Here is a 15,675-nt window from a genome sequence, read left to right as displayed (position 1 = left end):
CCACCATGTTAAATGAGTTAAGCTCCTAAGCCGTACATGTGGTAGGAGGTGAACTGATGCAGTGGTGATTCAGAATCCATATCTGATCCCAAATGCATATTCCTTGCTTCTCTCACTTGTGGGACATGATACCTGACCTGAAAACCAAGAGGACACGGATTAGTATCTCCCTCTGCCCTTACCTTGTGGTGCCATATTAATTCAGTCCTGTTTCTTGTACACAAAGCGAAAACCTTGGGCTCCATTGCTGCTGTGCTCAACTCCTATATTTTATACATATGGTAAATGGTGTCCAAGTCTAGACAGTTTGGGGCACAGGAGGGTAAATGGGGCGAGGTCAGGAGCTGACTTGCGTTGGATATAGAATTGATGAGGGTGGGTCAGGGTTTCTGGGGTGTGACCCAGCCATGCAGGGCATTGTTCTGGCCTGGATCCAGGCTGCTAGAGGGAGCTTGGGTCTGAGGCAGGTCTAAGTGTCAGGAGAACTAGTTGGCCTGGGAGTGAGGCAGGTTAGATGCCGTGGGAAAGAAACCATCATGGAGAAGAAACGTGGGTTTCCTCTTGCCACACACTTCCTTTCTCCTGCCTGGATAGGGCTCTAATAGAGCCCGGTAATAAAGTAAGGCTCCATCTTCTCACTGACTCACCTGGGACCACATTTCCACTCTCAGGTCTCCTCCCTGCTGAGCAGGGCCAGGGGTCATGTTTGCTTAAAGTTGGCAGAAGTGGTTGAAGAGGATAGCGCTGAATGCAGGAAACTTTCTTTGGGGTAATTTTTGCTTTGATGTTATCTTCCCCTGTATCTCATGCCCTTTCACATGCCCTTTTTCCTGCAGGGGAAACATAAGCTCAACTTTGGGCTGGCTATAAAGGAGCCTAATTTGACCTCAAAGCCATCACCTTCCCCTCCTTCTGTACGGAGAAGAGATGGGTACAGGTTGTGCCTCTGGGCAGGAAAAGACAGGACAGCATGTCCTCTGACCCATGTGTAGGACAGAGCAGTAGCAATGGGAGGGTGTTGGATAGGAGCTGGAGCTGGAGGCAAGAAGGTGCTGACTCTGGGCCCTCAGGGGAAGCCTCAGGGGAGGCGAGCAGAGAGTCTAGTTCTGGGGGCTCAGGTACAGAGGCAGGGAGGAAAGAACAGGTTGGCCAGCATATCCTCCTGTATCTGTGGGAAGGAGAGATGGCCCCAGGTGTCCAAGGTCTATCTGTGCCCCACATGCATATCCTGGGGTGATGGGGGTTGGAAGACTAAGCAGCTAGCTGAGGCTTCTGGCTGAGTCTGGAGGGCAGGCTCGGTTATTAGCCTTTGTGAAGGGTTTCTTTGTAACTACCTCCTGAACCTCCTGCCAATTCTGGGCCTCACATTCTAGGAGGGACAGTGAGGTACAGTGATAAGAGCACAAATTCCACATGAGGAAAATCAGAACATCACATGTATGATGTCAACCATGATAGCATTTATTAACATGAACATGTGACACATGTATAGAAATAATATTATGTGGAGATGTGGCAAACATTCACATTGTTTTTCTCAGGTGCTGGGGCACAAAGAAAATTTCATTTACTTCTTATACGGCTGGTATATTTCCAAAATTTCTCCTGCTTTTATTCAGAGAATATTGCAGTTCAAAGTTGCCAGGACAAACACACAAGAAAGACTTGGGTTGCGTGGAGTTTGGGATTCACGCCCAGATGTTCATCACTGGTTGCCCAGGTCAAGGTGAAGGAGCATCTTCCCATTTAGAACAAGGGTCCTTTGCTTAGAGGCACAAGCTGGTGGTGCTCTGAGCTCAGACCTTCTGGGACTTACATCCATGATTGTTACCTGGGTCTCATGTGGTCCAAAGGCAAGTCTCCCAAAAGTGGGCTCTGTAGGAATTCCTTCCAGACAGTGGCACATCAGTCTTAGATCCCAGCCAAGCTGTGGGAACCCCTAGTTTCAGTGGGAGCTTTCTCACGGATGTGGTCTCTGCCAGGAAGAGGGAGTTTTCTTTTTCTTTTTTCTTTTTTAATGAAGACATCCCTTTTTCCCCCCATTCTCCCTCTCTTCTCATTGTCGTCTGATGATTCAGGATAGAGCCCCCCTAGAGCTCCAGCACTGGGAATCCGTTCAGATTGTCAAGAGAAGGAAACAGCGAAGTGTCATGCAAAGATAACAGCCCACTGAATCAGATCGATATGCACCTTGTTTTCTGGGGAAAAATACTTTTGCTCTGAGCACCCCTGGTCTTCAACTGTGAGATAAGGTCAGTTATTTCTATCTATAAAGTGGCTCAGAGAATTCAAAGACAATAAGTGCATAACATGCCCAAAGATATTTGATACCAAGTAGAGTCTTACTGTTTGTTCTGTTGGCCATGACCCATGCGTGTTTATGAAGTCCTGACAACTGTGTTGGATGGACCTCTGATAGTCTTTGTGTTTACTTATGAGTCACAGAGGCACAGAGAAGTTCAGTAATTTGTTTGCGGTCACAGCAGGTAGGTAGCACATGGGGGTTTTTACCCGAGGTGTGCAGAATGTGTCCTCATAGTGAAGATTATGTGAGGGACCACACTTGGGTGTGGTGTGTGTCTGGCCCTGGCAATAAGCCCACTCAGATAAGTGACCCCACACTCATTCTCTCCCCAAGACAGGAGTCTTCTGTGGCCACTGCTTGTTTTCCTGTTAGTGACCACTACCTGCAAGGTTAAGGCCAGGAACGTCATCCTGCAAACTTGGGATTATGGGCTGTCAGTATAGAGGTGCAGTTCCCTTGTGTCTCTTAGGGTAACCATACCAACCGTGCCGTTCATTTTTTAGCAAAGGTGTTTGATTATTTGATATGTGCCTGGAGTTCTTCTAGGTGCTGTGGAAATAGCAGTGAACAGAACACATGAAACCTTGCATTTGTGGAGCTTTCATCTAGTGAGAGGAGAGAAACAAAATGAACATCAATAAGGAAAATTATAGAATAAGTTTGGGTTAAGTACTCTGGAGAAAAACTCAAACATGAAAGGGACATGGGAAGTGTGCCAAGAGAGTTTTGCATAAATATATACATGAAAAAATATATATGTATATGCATACACATGCACACACACACAAACTTGCTCTCTCTCGTGTGTGCGCGTGTGTGTGTGTGTGTGTGTGTGTGTTGAAAAGCTCCACTGGTAAGTTAACACTTAATAAAAGAATGACAGATGACACAAATACGTGGCACCATCTGGAGGAAGTAAGGTAGAGGCAGGGAACTGATGGAAAAACTCATTTCCAGCACTCCCTCCTTTCCCTCCATGTCCCCTTTCTTGTCACTAATCCAAATATTTCTTTCTCCTTCTCCCCATAACACCTAGTGTAGGCCTCTCACACTGTAATCATTTATGGTCTTTGTCTCCCTTGAAAAAAGTAATGAAACTTGAAGCTGAGATCATCTTCCCCTCCTTACCCGTTTTTCCTGGGCTGTCCCATTCATCCTCAGAGATGGTGCTACTCTGGGCCAGCAGAATGGGCTCTGATCAGGTGACTCACTTTGTACGGGATGTAGTACCACTGGAGGCTATGGTACCTGAAAGGTACTGAGTGACTCATACATGCCCAGTGACCCCCGCTTTCTTATATCCGAAAGGATGTCTTGTGCATGTGAAGTGTGGCATGTTCTGTGTAGACCAACAAATAAACATAAAACCAAAGTGAAGAGGTACCAAAGAGACAGATTCTACACCAACATTGATTAGTATCTTGTGATAGATCTAATAAAATGAAATGTGGTGTCTGGGTGGCCTGAATTCCAAGTAGCTGGAGAATGCACACACAGACAGTATGTACCCTCTCCTGGGAACATTATAGAGAGGATTTAGGTTGTTTGATCTGAAATTTATGATTCTGTGATTCTAGTGAGGTGCCTGAGGGCAGGTGATGGGAATAAATAAAGCTGGAACCTCCTACTGGGATCTTCTCAGGAATGGACCCCAGGAAGTTCCACTTGCTTCTGGGCATATCTACCGTGCTCTTCATGGATGAGGGTAAGGCCTGGTGAGAGAGGCAATGAGGGTTGGGGGAGGTGTATGGGGAGGAAAGAAGGGGTTTATAAACTTGACTCTTAGGGATGCTGTAAAATGGTTCATGGAGAACTTTTCTTTTCTTCACAGGAGACAGAGTCCTGGCCACAAGATGTATGGTTTGCCATTCTTGGATAAACAATGCTACAACAAGAGGGGATATTCTTGAGTTCTTTACACATTGTCTCTCTGCCCTCCCTGACTCTACTCCACTCTTCTCACTCACTGCTCTAGTGTCTTCTTTTTGCCCCCAGACTTGGGGTGGGGGAGATTCTTAATTCCTTGAATGATCATAGCTGTCCTACACTAGAGAGTAAGGACCTCTGACAGATATTAAGAAGGGTGTCAACTTCTTTCTTGTGAGGTTGGCACCACCCCAGTATAAATGTTTATAGGTGGGAGACATTCGGAAGCAGAATCATTTTCCCTGGAGCTCTGCTTTAAAGCTTTTCTCTCTTTCTTTAGGGGTTCGATTTTGCAATAAATGCGATCACTACAATGGATCTACATGCATAAAACCCATGAAAAGTTGCTGGAAAATTAGTGTAGTGAAGGGTAGCAGGAGTTGTCGCACAGATCACTTTTACTTTAGTGATCGCTTTGCAGGTAAGTGAGGGTTAGAAGAGAGACGCAAAATATTACCAAGAGTGCTCACAATCCCTGGGACCCTCAAAGAGGGGGATCCTGAGAGAGGGCGGGGAAAGGTGAATTCTCCATACACAGACTTGTGGTGGAGACTGCGTGGGAGGCAAATGTCTTTTGCCTGGAAGAGACATAGATGAGATGCAGACACAGCCTTGGGCTCATTACAGACTACAGAAAATGGACCAGGTTCTGGAGAGAAATCAATGCTAGAAAGATGGTGAGATTAAGCAAAAGTAATCACATTTGCTTTGCTTCTCTAGGGAGATACCTGTATCGTCATTCAAAACTATCTTGTGAACCTTGTGAAGAGGGAATGTTCCAGGTATTCCATGACTTACTGAGAGAAACATTTTGCTGCACTCATGATGATAGGTGTAATGACCCTGATCAAATAATTGATACTACAAAGGAATATGTATCTTTGGAGCAGGACAGACATTGAAGCTGACAACAAATAAAATAATTACGATTTTTAAACCATCACTCCTCGTAGTCTTTGCCCTTCCCTTACTTGATGCCAACATCATCTTACATTTTCTCAAAACTTAGACCCCACTCTCTTCTCTAATGCAATAGATCTACCTATGAAAGGGCTGTCTTTCCTGTGTCAGTGTTTCCATCAACAGGAAAGGGTAAAACCTCAGCCCACAAAACCTCATCTCTGTCTTCTAGTTGGATTCTACTGTCTTTGCTACCTGATACCTCCTGGCAATTTTTACTTGCCCTTAAGTTCTGATGCTGAATCAGGGCTAAAGTCAGAGTTCTAAAGTTTCTGACAAAAGGAGCAAAGTATTTTCCTGGTAGAATTTTGAGGTAAGATCAAGAGAAAGCAGACTGGATAGAAATTAGAACAAAAAAGTGCAGGAAATATTAGAAGTATTTTGGAGGACAGTAGAAGAGGTATTTGGTAAGGGCTTGTATTAAGCAGGGGTTGGAAAAATCTGTGTGATAATAGAAAACTCTAACTTCTGGGAAAGGAATTGTAAATCTGCTAAACATGAGAGGCATGGTGTCGGTCACTATTTTGGGAATTTATACCAACCACAGTTACTTCTGACCATATATCCCTGATCACCATGTTTCTGATCATTTTACCTTGTTCTCATGACCAAAGCCAAGTTTATCAGGATAGGCACTTGGCTGAGTGTGGCCAATTACTTTGTCTCCTGGCTTGTGAGGGATATTCTACCACCCTGTCTTCAAAACTCTTTAAATATTACCTTCCATTCAATGCACTCATTGATAAAAAGCTGAGTGTTTTTCAGCTATTGGCATAACCCTGCAACCAAATGTCAAAAAAAGATAAAAGTTTTAGATCTTCACTGCAATTTGCATAATGAATATAATAAGCTATGAAATGACCATTATTGATCCCTATTTATTATTCACTCACTTTAGATTTAAATGTATTTTTGCCATGTTATCCTTCCTGTGTTAGAATCTACAGACACTATTATATTTATCTTTAGCTATATAACTATATGCACATATATAATATTACCCCAGGTTTAGTAATACTCCTCCTGATATCCAGGCTTAGTATTACTTATTAGTGTCTACCATGTTATATTTGCACAAATAGACTAAAATATTTTAAGTTGAGGACCATATGGTTTCACTGATATGTGGGAAATAAAACTGAAAGCAACAAATGAGCAAGACAAACAAACAAGCAAAAACTCATAGACATAGACAGCAGTATAGTGGTTACCAGAGGGAAAAGGGGGGAAAAGGAGGTAGGAGAAGATAAAGGGGATCAAATATAAGGTTACAAAAGGAGATTTCACTTGGGTGCTGAACATACTATGCAACATACAAATGATGTATTATAGAATTGCATATTTGAAACCTATATAATTTTATTAACCAATGTCATCCCAATAAGTTTAATTAAAAAAATGATTTATTTGTCAACATTTTAATGCAGAGAATTTTAGAGAAAACATTTCATGTGCTCTCACCAAAAAAGTAAAATATCTGATAATTCTGCGCTGAAATTCTCAAAGAGTTTTAATAAAACTGAAACTTAAAGTTTAAAAAAAGAGTTAATTCAGTTGAGAAACACGAATGGATGCTAAAACTAGTTGGTGAAAGTGGAAAAATTATAGAATATTCACATAGTCCCAAGGAACTTCCCTATCACTATTAATTACAAAGGGAAAATGAGTAACTTATAAAAGAGAAGTCTTTTTGATGACCATCTGTTAATTCCACTAATAAGGAGATAAAACAAAATCATGTATCATCTGATAGGATGCGTTGAACAGAACACAGCGTCCTGCTGAAGATCCATAACTTGAATGTAATCATGAGTAAACATCCGGCAGACCTACTCTGAGGGACATCCTACAAATTCTAACATATAATTGTTAAAAGTGCCAAAGTTATGAAAATGAAGAAATGTCTGTGGAACTATTCCAGATTAGAGGAGGCTGAAAAGACATGACAACTACATGCAATATTATGATCCTGGACTGAATTATTTTGCTATAAAGAACGTTATTGGGAAATCGGTATCTTGGATGGGAGTCTGTGATTTCATGATAATAATGTATCATTGCTAATTTCCTTATTGTAATGTTTGTATTATAGTTATGTAGGAAGATGTCTTTTTTCTTTCTTTTTTTTTTTTTTAAGGAAACACAGTAAAAAATTCAGGGATAATGAAGCATCATGCCATCAATTTAATCTCAAAAAGTTTAAAAAATATATTTCTTGCAGTATTAAAAAAAAATAAGACTTAAACCAAAGTAAGATCAGTCTAAATGAGATGATTTAGTCTAGAGTTCAGTTGTATCAAATATAATTCGAGAAAAAAAATATGTTGCAAAGCTTAGGAATGAGATGGCTAGAAAACAAAAAATAGGATTAGACATACAGAAGGCCAACCAATATATGTTCAAGAAAGTCTTATAAAAAACATTTCAGAAATGAATATTGGACTTTTGGCTCTGCTTTGGATGTGAAGAGTTGTTAGAACCAATGTATCCCACTATAATAACTAGCAAAATTTATAAAGTAATAAGAAGCCAAATATTTCTAAATGATTGGAGATCTGTGGATTCAAACAAGAAAAATTTTAATTTAACAAAGAAACGAGCCCTTCCAAGGTGATCACAGACTAACAGAAACTTTCCATCCTGGAGACATCTGCTGAGCCTTTTCACAGTGATTAGAGGAGCAGGATTGCCTGGACAGAGTGACTTTGTTTGATTAGGAGAAACCAGCATAGTTATTAACAGTCTCTTGCACTGATATGATAGTTTGAAATCTGTGAATCTCAAAATGTAGTTCTATTTCTTCTTGCTCACTGACCATTTTCCAATGAATATTCACTAAGTACATGACAATGAATTGGCAGCTGTCATCTATACTGGAATGCACAGAGAAATATCTGTAGATGCAAGTTTCTTATATTTCAAGTTCCTGCTAGATGCTACATGGAGGGTTTTTTTCTGCATCTATTCAGATGATTGTGGTTTTTCTTCTTTAATCTGTTGATATAGTGAGCTATATTGGTTGATTTTTGAACCAGCCATGCAATTCTAGGATATAGCTCACATATCATGATGTAGTATCCTAGTTATTTAATGCTAGATTCAATATGCCAATATTTTGTTCAGGATTTCATCTATTTTCATGAAAGTTACTGGTCTGTAATTTTCAGTTTTTTAATTATGTCTCTGTCTGGCTTTGGTACAGTAAAATGGTGGACTCATACAGTGTATTGGAAAGTATCTTCTGCTCTATTTTCTGGAAGAGAGAAAGTGGAAAAATTTTTTCAAAGTATTTTTCACCAGTAAAGCTATGTGAGCATAGGCCTTTCTTTGATGGAAAATTTTAAACTATGGATTAACTTTTGCTGATAGGTTTAAGACCATTCACATGCTTTATTTCTTCTTGAGTATATTTTAATTATCTTTCAAAAAATTTGTCTATATCATTTAGACTTTCAAAATTATAGACATAAAAGTATTCACAGTATTCCCTTATTATCATTTTAGTGGTTGTAAAATCTATAATGATGCCATCTTTCTTATTAATGTTATTAATTGTGTGAATTGTCTATTTCTAGAAATAGAAAAATACATCTTAAAATTCATATAGAGTCTCAAGAGATCCCAAATATCCAAAACAATATTGAAAAAGAAGAACAAAGCTAGGGACCTCACAGTTCCTGATTTCAAAACTTACATAGCTACAGTAATTGACAATCTACAGATTTAATGCAAACTGTATCAAAAGCCCAATGGTATTTTTCACAAAAAATAGACACTCAGATATGGTGTCACCTGCATCTGCATGCTGGGAAGGGGGAGGGCTCAACAAAGAAACAATGGCTCCCACCAGCCTTCCATCCAGGAAAATACTTCCCCTCCAGCCTTTGCCCTGAAACCAGACAATTCAGCTCCTCCCCATATCTGAGTCTCTATCAACCTGGCTAAAACTGTTCATTCTCCCTGCCCTGGTGATTCTGAGACCCTGCTGTCTCCAACATGTGGGTCCACCAAAGCCACTTCCAGTGACTTTTCCATACAAATGTTCTGTCCTGGCTCATGCTTCAGGCTTTCCTAAAATCTCTCTAAGGTTCACAAAACTTAAACAAGTAGCATCTGGCTTCAGCATGTCCAGTACCTCTGGCTGAGCAACCCTAAGCCCAGCATTAGTGACAGCCAGTCTTGGTTCACAGCTTGGCTTCTTGTGGCACTTCCAAGCCCAGCATAGGTGGTGGCCATCTGCAGATTGCTTTGTGGTTCATGCCAGATGACCCTGGGCAGGCACAGGCTACAGCTGAATTTGGCCTGCAGTGGGTCCCCTCTCAGGAGGCCCAGGGGCTGGCATATCTGGTGGCCAGCTTCAAAGCTTAGCTGAAGCATCAGAAGGACATCTCTTAGGATGACACACTCAAAGGGCAGACTGGGTAGGCACCAGAGCACTGCTAAAATGAATCCTGCTCTGTAAGGTCAGCCCCTGCATCACAGCTCCTCATTGTAGTCACGGCCAGTCTTCACAACAAATCAGCCTGAAAGTCAACCCTCCCATTGACATGCAACAAGCCACAATAGGAGGGCACACACAACCCACACAAGGGACACACCTAGATCTAGTGACCAGGGAGACTGCACCACTAGGCCCCACAGGAAACTTACTACATAAGGTCACTCTACTAAGATGAGGAGACCTAGCAGTCTTATCTAATACATAGAAATAAACACATGGGGACAGCCAAAATGGAGAGACAAAAAAAAAAAGTCCCAAATGAAAGAACAGAACAAAACCCCAGAAAAAGAACTAAACAAAATGGAGACAAGCAATCTACCAGACACAGAGTTCCAAACACTGATTATAAAGATGCTCAATAAATTCAGTGAGAAGTTCAAGAAAAAGATAGGAAACATAAAAATGAAGATAGAAAACAGAAAAAGAACCACTAAGAAACAAAGAATACAATAACTGAAATGAAGAATACATTAGAAGGAATCAACAGTAGATTATATGAAGCAGAGGATTGAATCAGTGACTTAGATGATAAGGTGGCAGAAAACACACAAACATAACAGCAAAAATAAAAGAGAATCCAGAAAAATCAGGATAGCTTAAGTGGCATCTGGGACAACATCAAGTGTACAAACATTTGCATCATAGGGGTACCGGCAGGAGAAGATAAAGAGCAAGGAATTGAAAACCTATTTTAGGAAATAATAACAGAAAACTTCCCTAACCTGGTGAAAGAAATAGATATAAAAGCCCAGAAAATGCAGAGAGTCCCAAACAATATGAACCCAAAGAGGTCCACATCAAGACACATCATAATTAAAATGGCAAAGGTTAAAGACAAGGAGAGAATCTTAAAAGCAGCAAGAGAAAAGCAGTTAGTTACCTACAAGGGAGCTCCCAAAAGAATGTCAGCTGATTTCTCAACAGAAACGTTGTAGGCCAGAAGGGATTGACATGAAATATTCAAAGTGATGAAAAGCAAGGACCTAAAACCAAGATTACTCAACCCAGTAAGGTTATCATTTAAAACCAAAAGATAGATAAAGAACTTCCCAGACAAGGAAAATCTGAAGGAGTTTATCACCACCAAAACAGTATTACAAGACATACAACAAGATTGCTCTGCCCAGCAAGGCTGTCATTTAGAATTGAAGGACAGATAAGGAGCCTCCCAGAAAAGAAAAAGCTGAAGGAGTTCATCACCACCAAAACAGTATTACAAGGAATTTTACAGGCACTTCTTTAAGGTGAGAGGGAGGGTAAAAATGGGTGAAAGGGGAAGGGATTAAGAAGAACAAATTGGTTGTTATACAGTAGTCAAGGGGATGTAGGGTATAGCATAAGGAATATGGTCTATAATATTGAAATAATTGGGTATGGTGCCAGATAGGTACTAAATCTATCAGGGTGATAGATGGGAATGAGATTGGGGGCAGGATGAAAAAGGTGAAGGCATTAAAAAATACAAATTGGTAGTTAATACAGTATGGGGAATATAAACAACAGTGATGTAAAGATTATGTAAGGTGCCAGATAGACACTGGACTTATCAGGGGGATCGCATAATAGACTGTTTAGATGCCTGACCAATGTGCTATACACCTGAAGCTGAAGTAGAATAATATTGAGTGTCAACTATAACTAAATATATAGGTATATATAGGCACAAGATGTGGAGTACAACATAGGGAAGATAGTGGATGGTATTGTAACAGCTATATAAGATATCAGAGGGGCAGTAGCTTGGGTGGGTTATCACTTTATGAGAGGTTTAAATGTCTATTACGTTTTGTACACCTGAAACTAATAAAAAATAAATAAATAAAATCTATTTTGTCTGACATAACTATTGCTACTTCAGCTTTTATTTGTTTCCATTTTCATGAAATATTATTATCTTATCCCTTTACTTTCTTCAGTCTGTGTGGGTCTTTTGATCTGAACCGGGTCTATTGTAGACAGCATATGTAAGGCTCTTGTTTTCTTATCCATTTAACCACCCTATCTTTTGATTGGAGCACTTAATCCATTTACATTCAAAGTAATTGTTAATAGGTATGTATTTATTGCCATTTTATTATTCATGTTTTTCGTCTTTTTCCATCTTAAAGAAGTCCTAATACTTCTTATAATACTGGTTTGGTGGTGATAAACTCCTTCAGATTTTCCTTGTCTGGGAAGTTCTTTATCTATCTTTTGGTTTTAAATGATAACCTCAATGGATAGAGTAATCTTGGTTGTATGTCCTTGTTTTTCATCACTTGGAATATTCCCTGCCACTCCCTTATTGCCTGCAAGATTTCTGTTGAGAAATCAGCTGCTAGTCTTATGGGGGCTCCCTTGTAGGTAACTAACTGCTTTTCTCTTGATGCTTTTAAGATTCTCTCTTTGTATTTAACCTTTGGCGTTCTAATCATGACGTGTCTTAGTGTGGACTATCTCGGGTTTATCTTGTTTGGGACTCTGTGCTTTCTGGGCTTGTATGTCTATTTCCTTCACCAGGTTAGGGGAGTTTTCTGTCATTATTTCTTCAAATAGGTTTTCAATTCCTTGCTCTCTCTTTTCTCCTTCTGGTACCCTTATGACGTGAACCCTGGTACACTTGATACTGACCCCAAAGCCCCTTAAACTGTCCTCATTGTTTTAAATTCTTTTTTCTTTTTGCTGTTCTGATTGGGTGTTTTCTGCTACCTTATCTTCTACATCGCTGGTTGGGTCCTCTGTCGTGCCCCGCAGGACGAGGGTTGTGGGTAGCAAGGAGGGCTGCGCAGTGTTAAGAAAAACTAGCCAAGAATAGAGTGTGGAGTACAGCATTAGGAATAGAGACAGTGGAAATGTAATGGCTCTGTGCGATGTCAGAGGGATGGTGGATGAGGGGAGGGGGGTTCACACAGTGTGAGGGATATAAATGATAAACGTCTAAGTATTACTTTGTCTTGTGCACCTGAAACTAATTTAAAAAAAAAAAGAATAGAGTGCAAGTGGGACCAAGGGACTGCAGCCTCAAGGACTGAGCCCCGAATTCGAAATATGCATAGCTTTTATTAGTTAGGTGGGGAAGTAAAGGAGATAAAGCTTGTCAATTTCAAGATCTGTGAATCCCATACATTATAATAGGAAACTGATTCAAGCCAATCACCCTTGCCTGCAGGCAGCAGAACCATAAGTCTCAGGATGTATGTACTTCCCCAAAGGACAAAACATTTATGCATATGAATAGATGGAGAGCACATCATTGAGTCACTTCCCCTGCAGGTTGTGGGAAGGAATGCAGCCACAGAGGCAGAGGCTCTCCTTAGAGGGGGAAGGTGGGGGGCTGTGCCCATCTCTATGAACTGGTTCTCCTGTTGGTCCCCACTCTGCTGGCCTGGCTTGAATTGTCCCTCCCCCCATGGGGAATCTTACTCGTCATTGGCTAACCAGCCATCTTTCTGGGGCCAAACAGGGAAACATAAGGTGCAAGCACAAAGGTGAAGCAAAGTCCCTGAAAGGCTCCATCTCACAGACTCTCCTTACTTTAGGGGCAGGTATGAGGATACAGATGGGTAGGCTGCTGCATGGCAACAGTCCTCTGCTTCATCTAATCTACTGTTGATTCCCTGTTATATATTCTTCATTTCCGTTATTGTATCCTTTATTTTTGACCGGTTCTTTTTTATGGTTTTCGTCTCTCTGTTGAAGTTCTCCCTGAGATCATTGAACATTCTTATAACCAGTGTTTGGAACTCTGCATCTGATAGATTGTTCATCTCTGTTTTGCTTAGTTCTTTTTCTGGAGCTTTGTTCTGTTCTTTTATTTGGGACACATTTCCTTTTCTCTCCATTTGGACTGCCTCCCTGTGTTTGTTTCTATGCATTAGATAGGGCTGCTATGTCTTCCGGACTTAGTAGAGTGGCCTTATGTAGTAGGTGTGCTGTGGGGCTCAGTGGCACAGTCTTTCTGGTCACCTGAATCACGCACTCCAAGTGTGTCCCTTGTGTGGGTTGTGTGTGCCCTCCTCTTGTAGTTGAGCCTTGGGTGATAACTGCACATCAATGGGAAAGACTGACCCTTGGGCTCACTGGTTGTGAGGACTGCCCTTGACTATAGTGGAAGTGTTGTTGTGCAGGGGCTGACCTTATAGAACATGATCTGCCTCAGCAGGACTCTGGTGTCTGCCCAATCCATCCCTTGGGTGTGTCGTACTTGGAGATGGCTGGGTGATGCTTCAGCTCATTTTGAAGCTGGCAACTGGGGGCGCCAGCCCCAGGACCACCTTGGAGGGGATCCACTATGTGTCTACTTCAGCCACAGCCCATGCCCCAACAAGGGCCACCTAGTGGGAGCCAGAAAGAAATCCACAGATGGCTGCCACCTGTGCTGTGCTTGGAAGTGCTGTGAAAGGCCAAGCTGCGAACTAAGGCCAGCTGCCACTAGTGCCAGCGTAGGGCTTCTCAGCCAGAGGTACAGGACATGCTCAAGCCAGGTGCTGCTTGTCTGGGTTCTGTGAACCTTTGAGAGACCCTAGGAAAGCCTACAGCTTGATCCAAAGCATACGGTCTGCACAAAAAAGCCACTGAAAGCAGCCAGGGTGTGCCCGAAAGTTGGGTCAGGTCTCAAAGACTCAGCTATAGTGGCCGCCTGTGTTTCTATGTCAGGAATGAGGAGGGCTCAACAAAAACAATGGCTTCCTCCAGCTCCCAGTCCAGGAGAAAGCTGCCTCTCCAGCCCCTGTCCCAAGCTCATTTCCCCACCATATGTTCCTGCCACCTATCCAGCTGCTGCCCCAGCGCTGGAGCTCAGAGCGCATGATTCCATTGATGAGTAAGGCCATGCAGAGTCCCTTTAACAGGAGGGACTGTGAGTGCAGCCGCCCTTAGTCTCAGTCACAATCGTAGCTGGTTTTCACAACCAGAAATTATGGGACTTCTCTCTCTGGCACTGGAACCCTGGGCTGGGGTGGGGCTAGGATCTCTTGCTTCTCTAGGGGATGGAGGGGTGGACTTCCACAGCCAAAATAGCCTTCCCTATCTTTAATGGTCACAGGCAGGTGTGGGACCAGCCCATGACGAATCTCTGACCTTCCTACTAGTCTGGAGGTGGTTTCTTCTGCATGTCCTTAGTTGAAAGGCTTCAGGTTAGCTTGATTTTAGGCAATTCTCAATAACGGTTGTTTTGTAGATTAATTGTAATTTTGATGTGGTTGTGAGAGAAGGTAAACGCTGCGTTTACTTACTTGGTTGTCTCAAATCCTATTGTCAGACAAAATAGATTTTAAGTTTGGGCTAAAAATGTGAGTGTGCACTTGTATACATGGCATAATACGGTATACATACTATTTTACCACAATAAACACGACCAACAACAACAGCACGATGACAAGCATAACACAAGAAGCCCAGAGAGGTAAATGGAGTCAAATTCTTATAAGATTCTTATATTGCCAATAAGATGGTGAATGTACTAATTTAAAATAGACTGTAAAAATCAAGTATGTATAACTAAAAGAATTGTTAAAGAATGTATAATTAAAACTTAAGAAAAGATAAAATAAATACTAAACTAATCCAAAAGAGCCGGAGAAAGATACGAATGAGAAAATATTCTTTAGTTGCATAAAACTCATAATATTTTCATAAGTCACATCCTGATACATAAGCACATTGAGAACTTTCACAAAGTATTATTCTTACTCTCCTATCCAAAAGGAGAAGTGTACGAAAAACAATACATTGTTATGCTTTTTCCTTACGAAAAGATTCTTTTAAGTACCTAGATTTCAAAGATTGTTGTAACATTCCATGAAACTGGCTATCTTAATTAATAATTTGCCACCCCAGAAATAACACTTAGTCATGACTGTTTTTCTGAATTTAAGTTTCTTTGTTAAGGCAGTTGAAGACCTTTGGCATTTCTTCCTTCCTTCTCCCTCTCCTTTTCTTGCTTTTACTGGAAGTACTTACTGGAGGTTTTGTTGTCTCTGGTCATCTTGAACTCAATAGTATG

General features: G+C 41.2%; 1 protein-coding gene across 1 annotated transcript; it reads left to right on the top strand.

The window, feature by feature from the left end:
• Window positions 1-3,949: 3,949 nt before the first annotated feature.
• On the top strand, window positions 3,950-5,133 carry LOC308492320 (prostate and testis expressed protein 13-like; the record flags this gene model as incomplete). The annotated part of the gene is made up of 2 exons (XM_081037179.1): window positions 3,950-4,010; window positions 4,952-5,133. 2 exons carry the CDS (start codon window positions 3,950-3,952, stop codon window positions 5,131-5,133), a joined length of 243 nt encoding a protein of 80 aa, XP_080893305.1.
• Between the last annotated feature and the right edge of the window lie 10,542 nt (window positions 5,134-15,675).

The sequence above is a fragment of the Rhinolophus hipposideros genome (assembly GCF_964194185.1).
Source record: "Rhinolophus hipposideros genome assembly, chromosome: 24".
Lineage (NCBI taxonomy): Eukaryota > Metazoa > Chordata > Mammalia > Chiroptera > Rhinolophidae > Rhinolophus > Rhinolophus hipposideros.
Note: the sequence above shows the minus strand (reverse complement) of the source record. Positions and strands in the feature narration are given on the sequence as shown.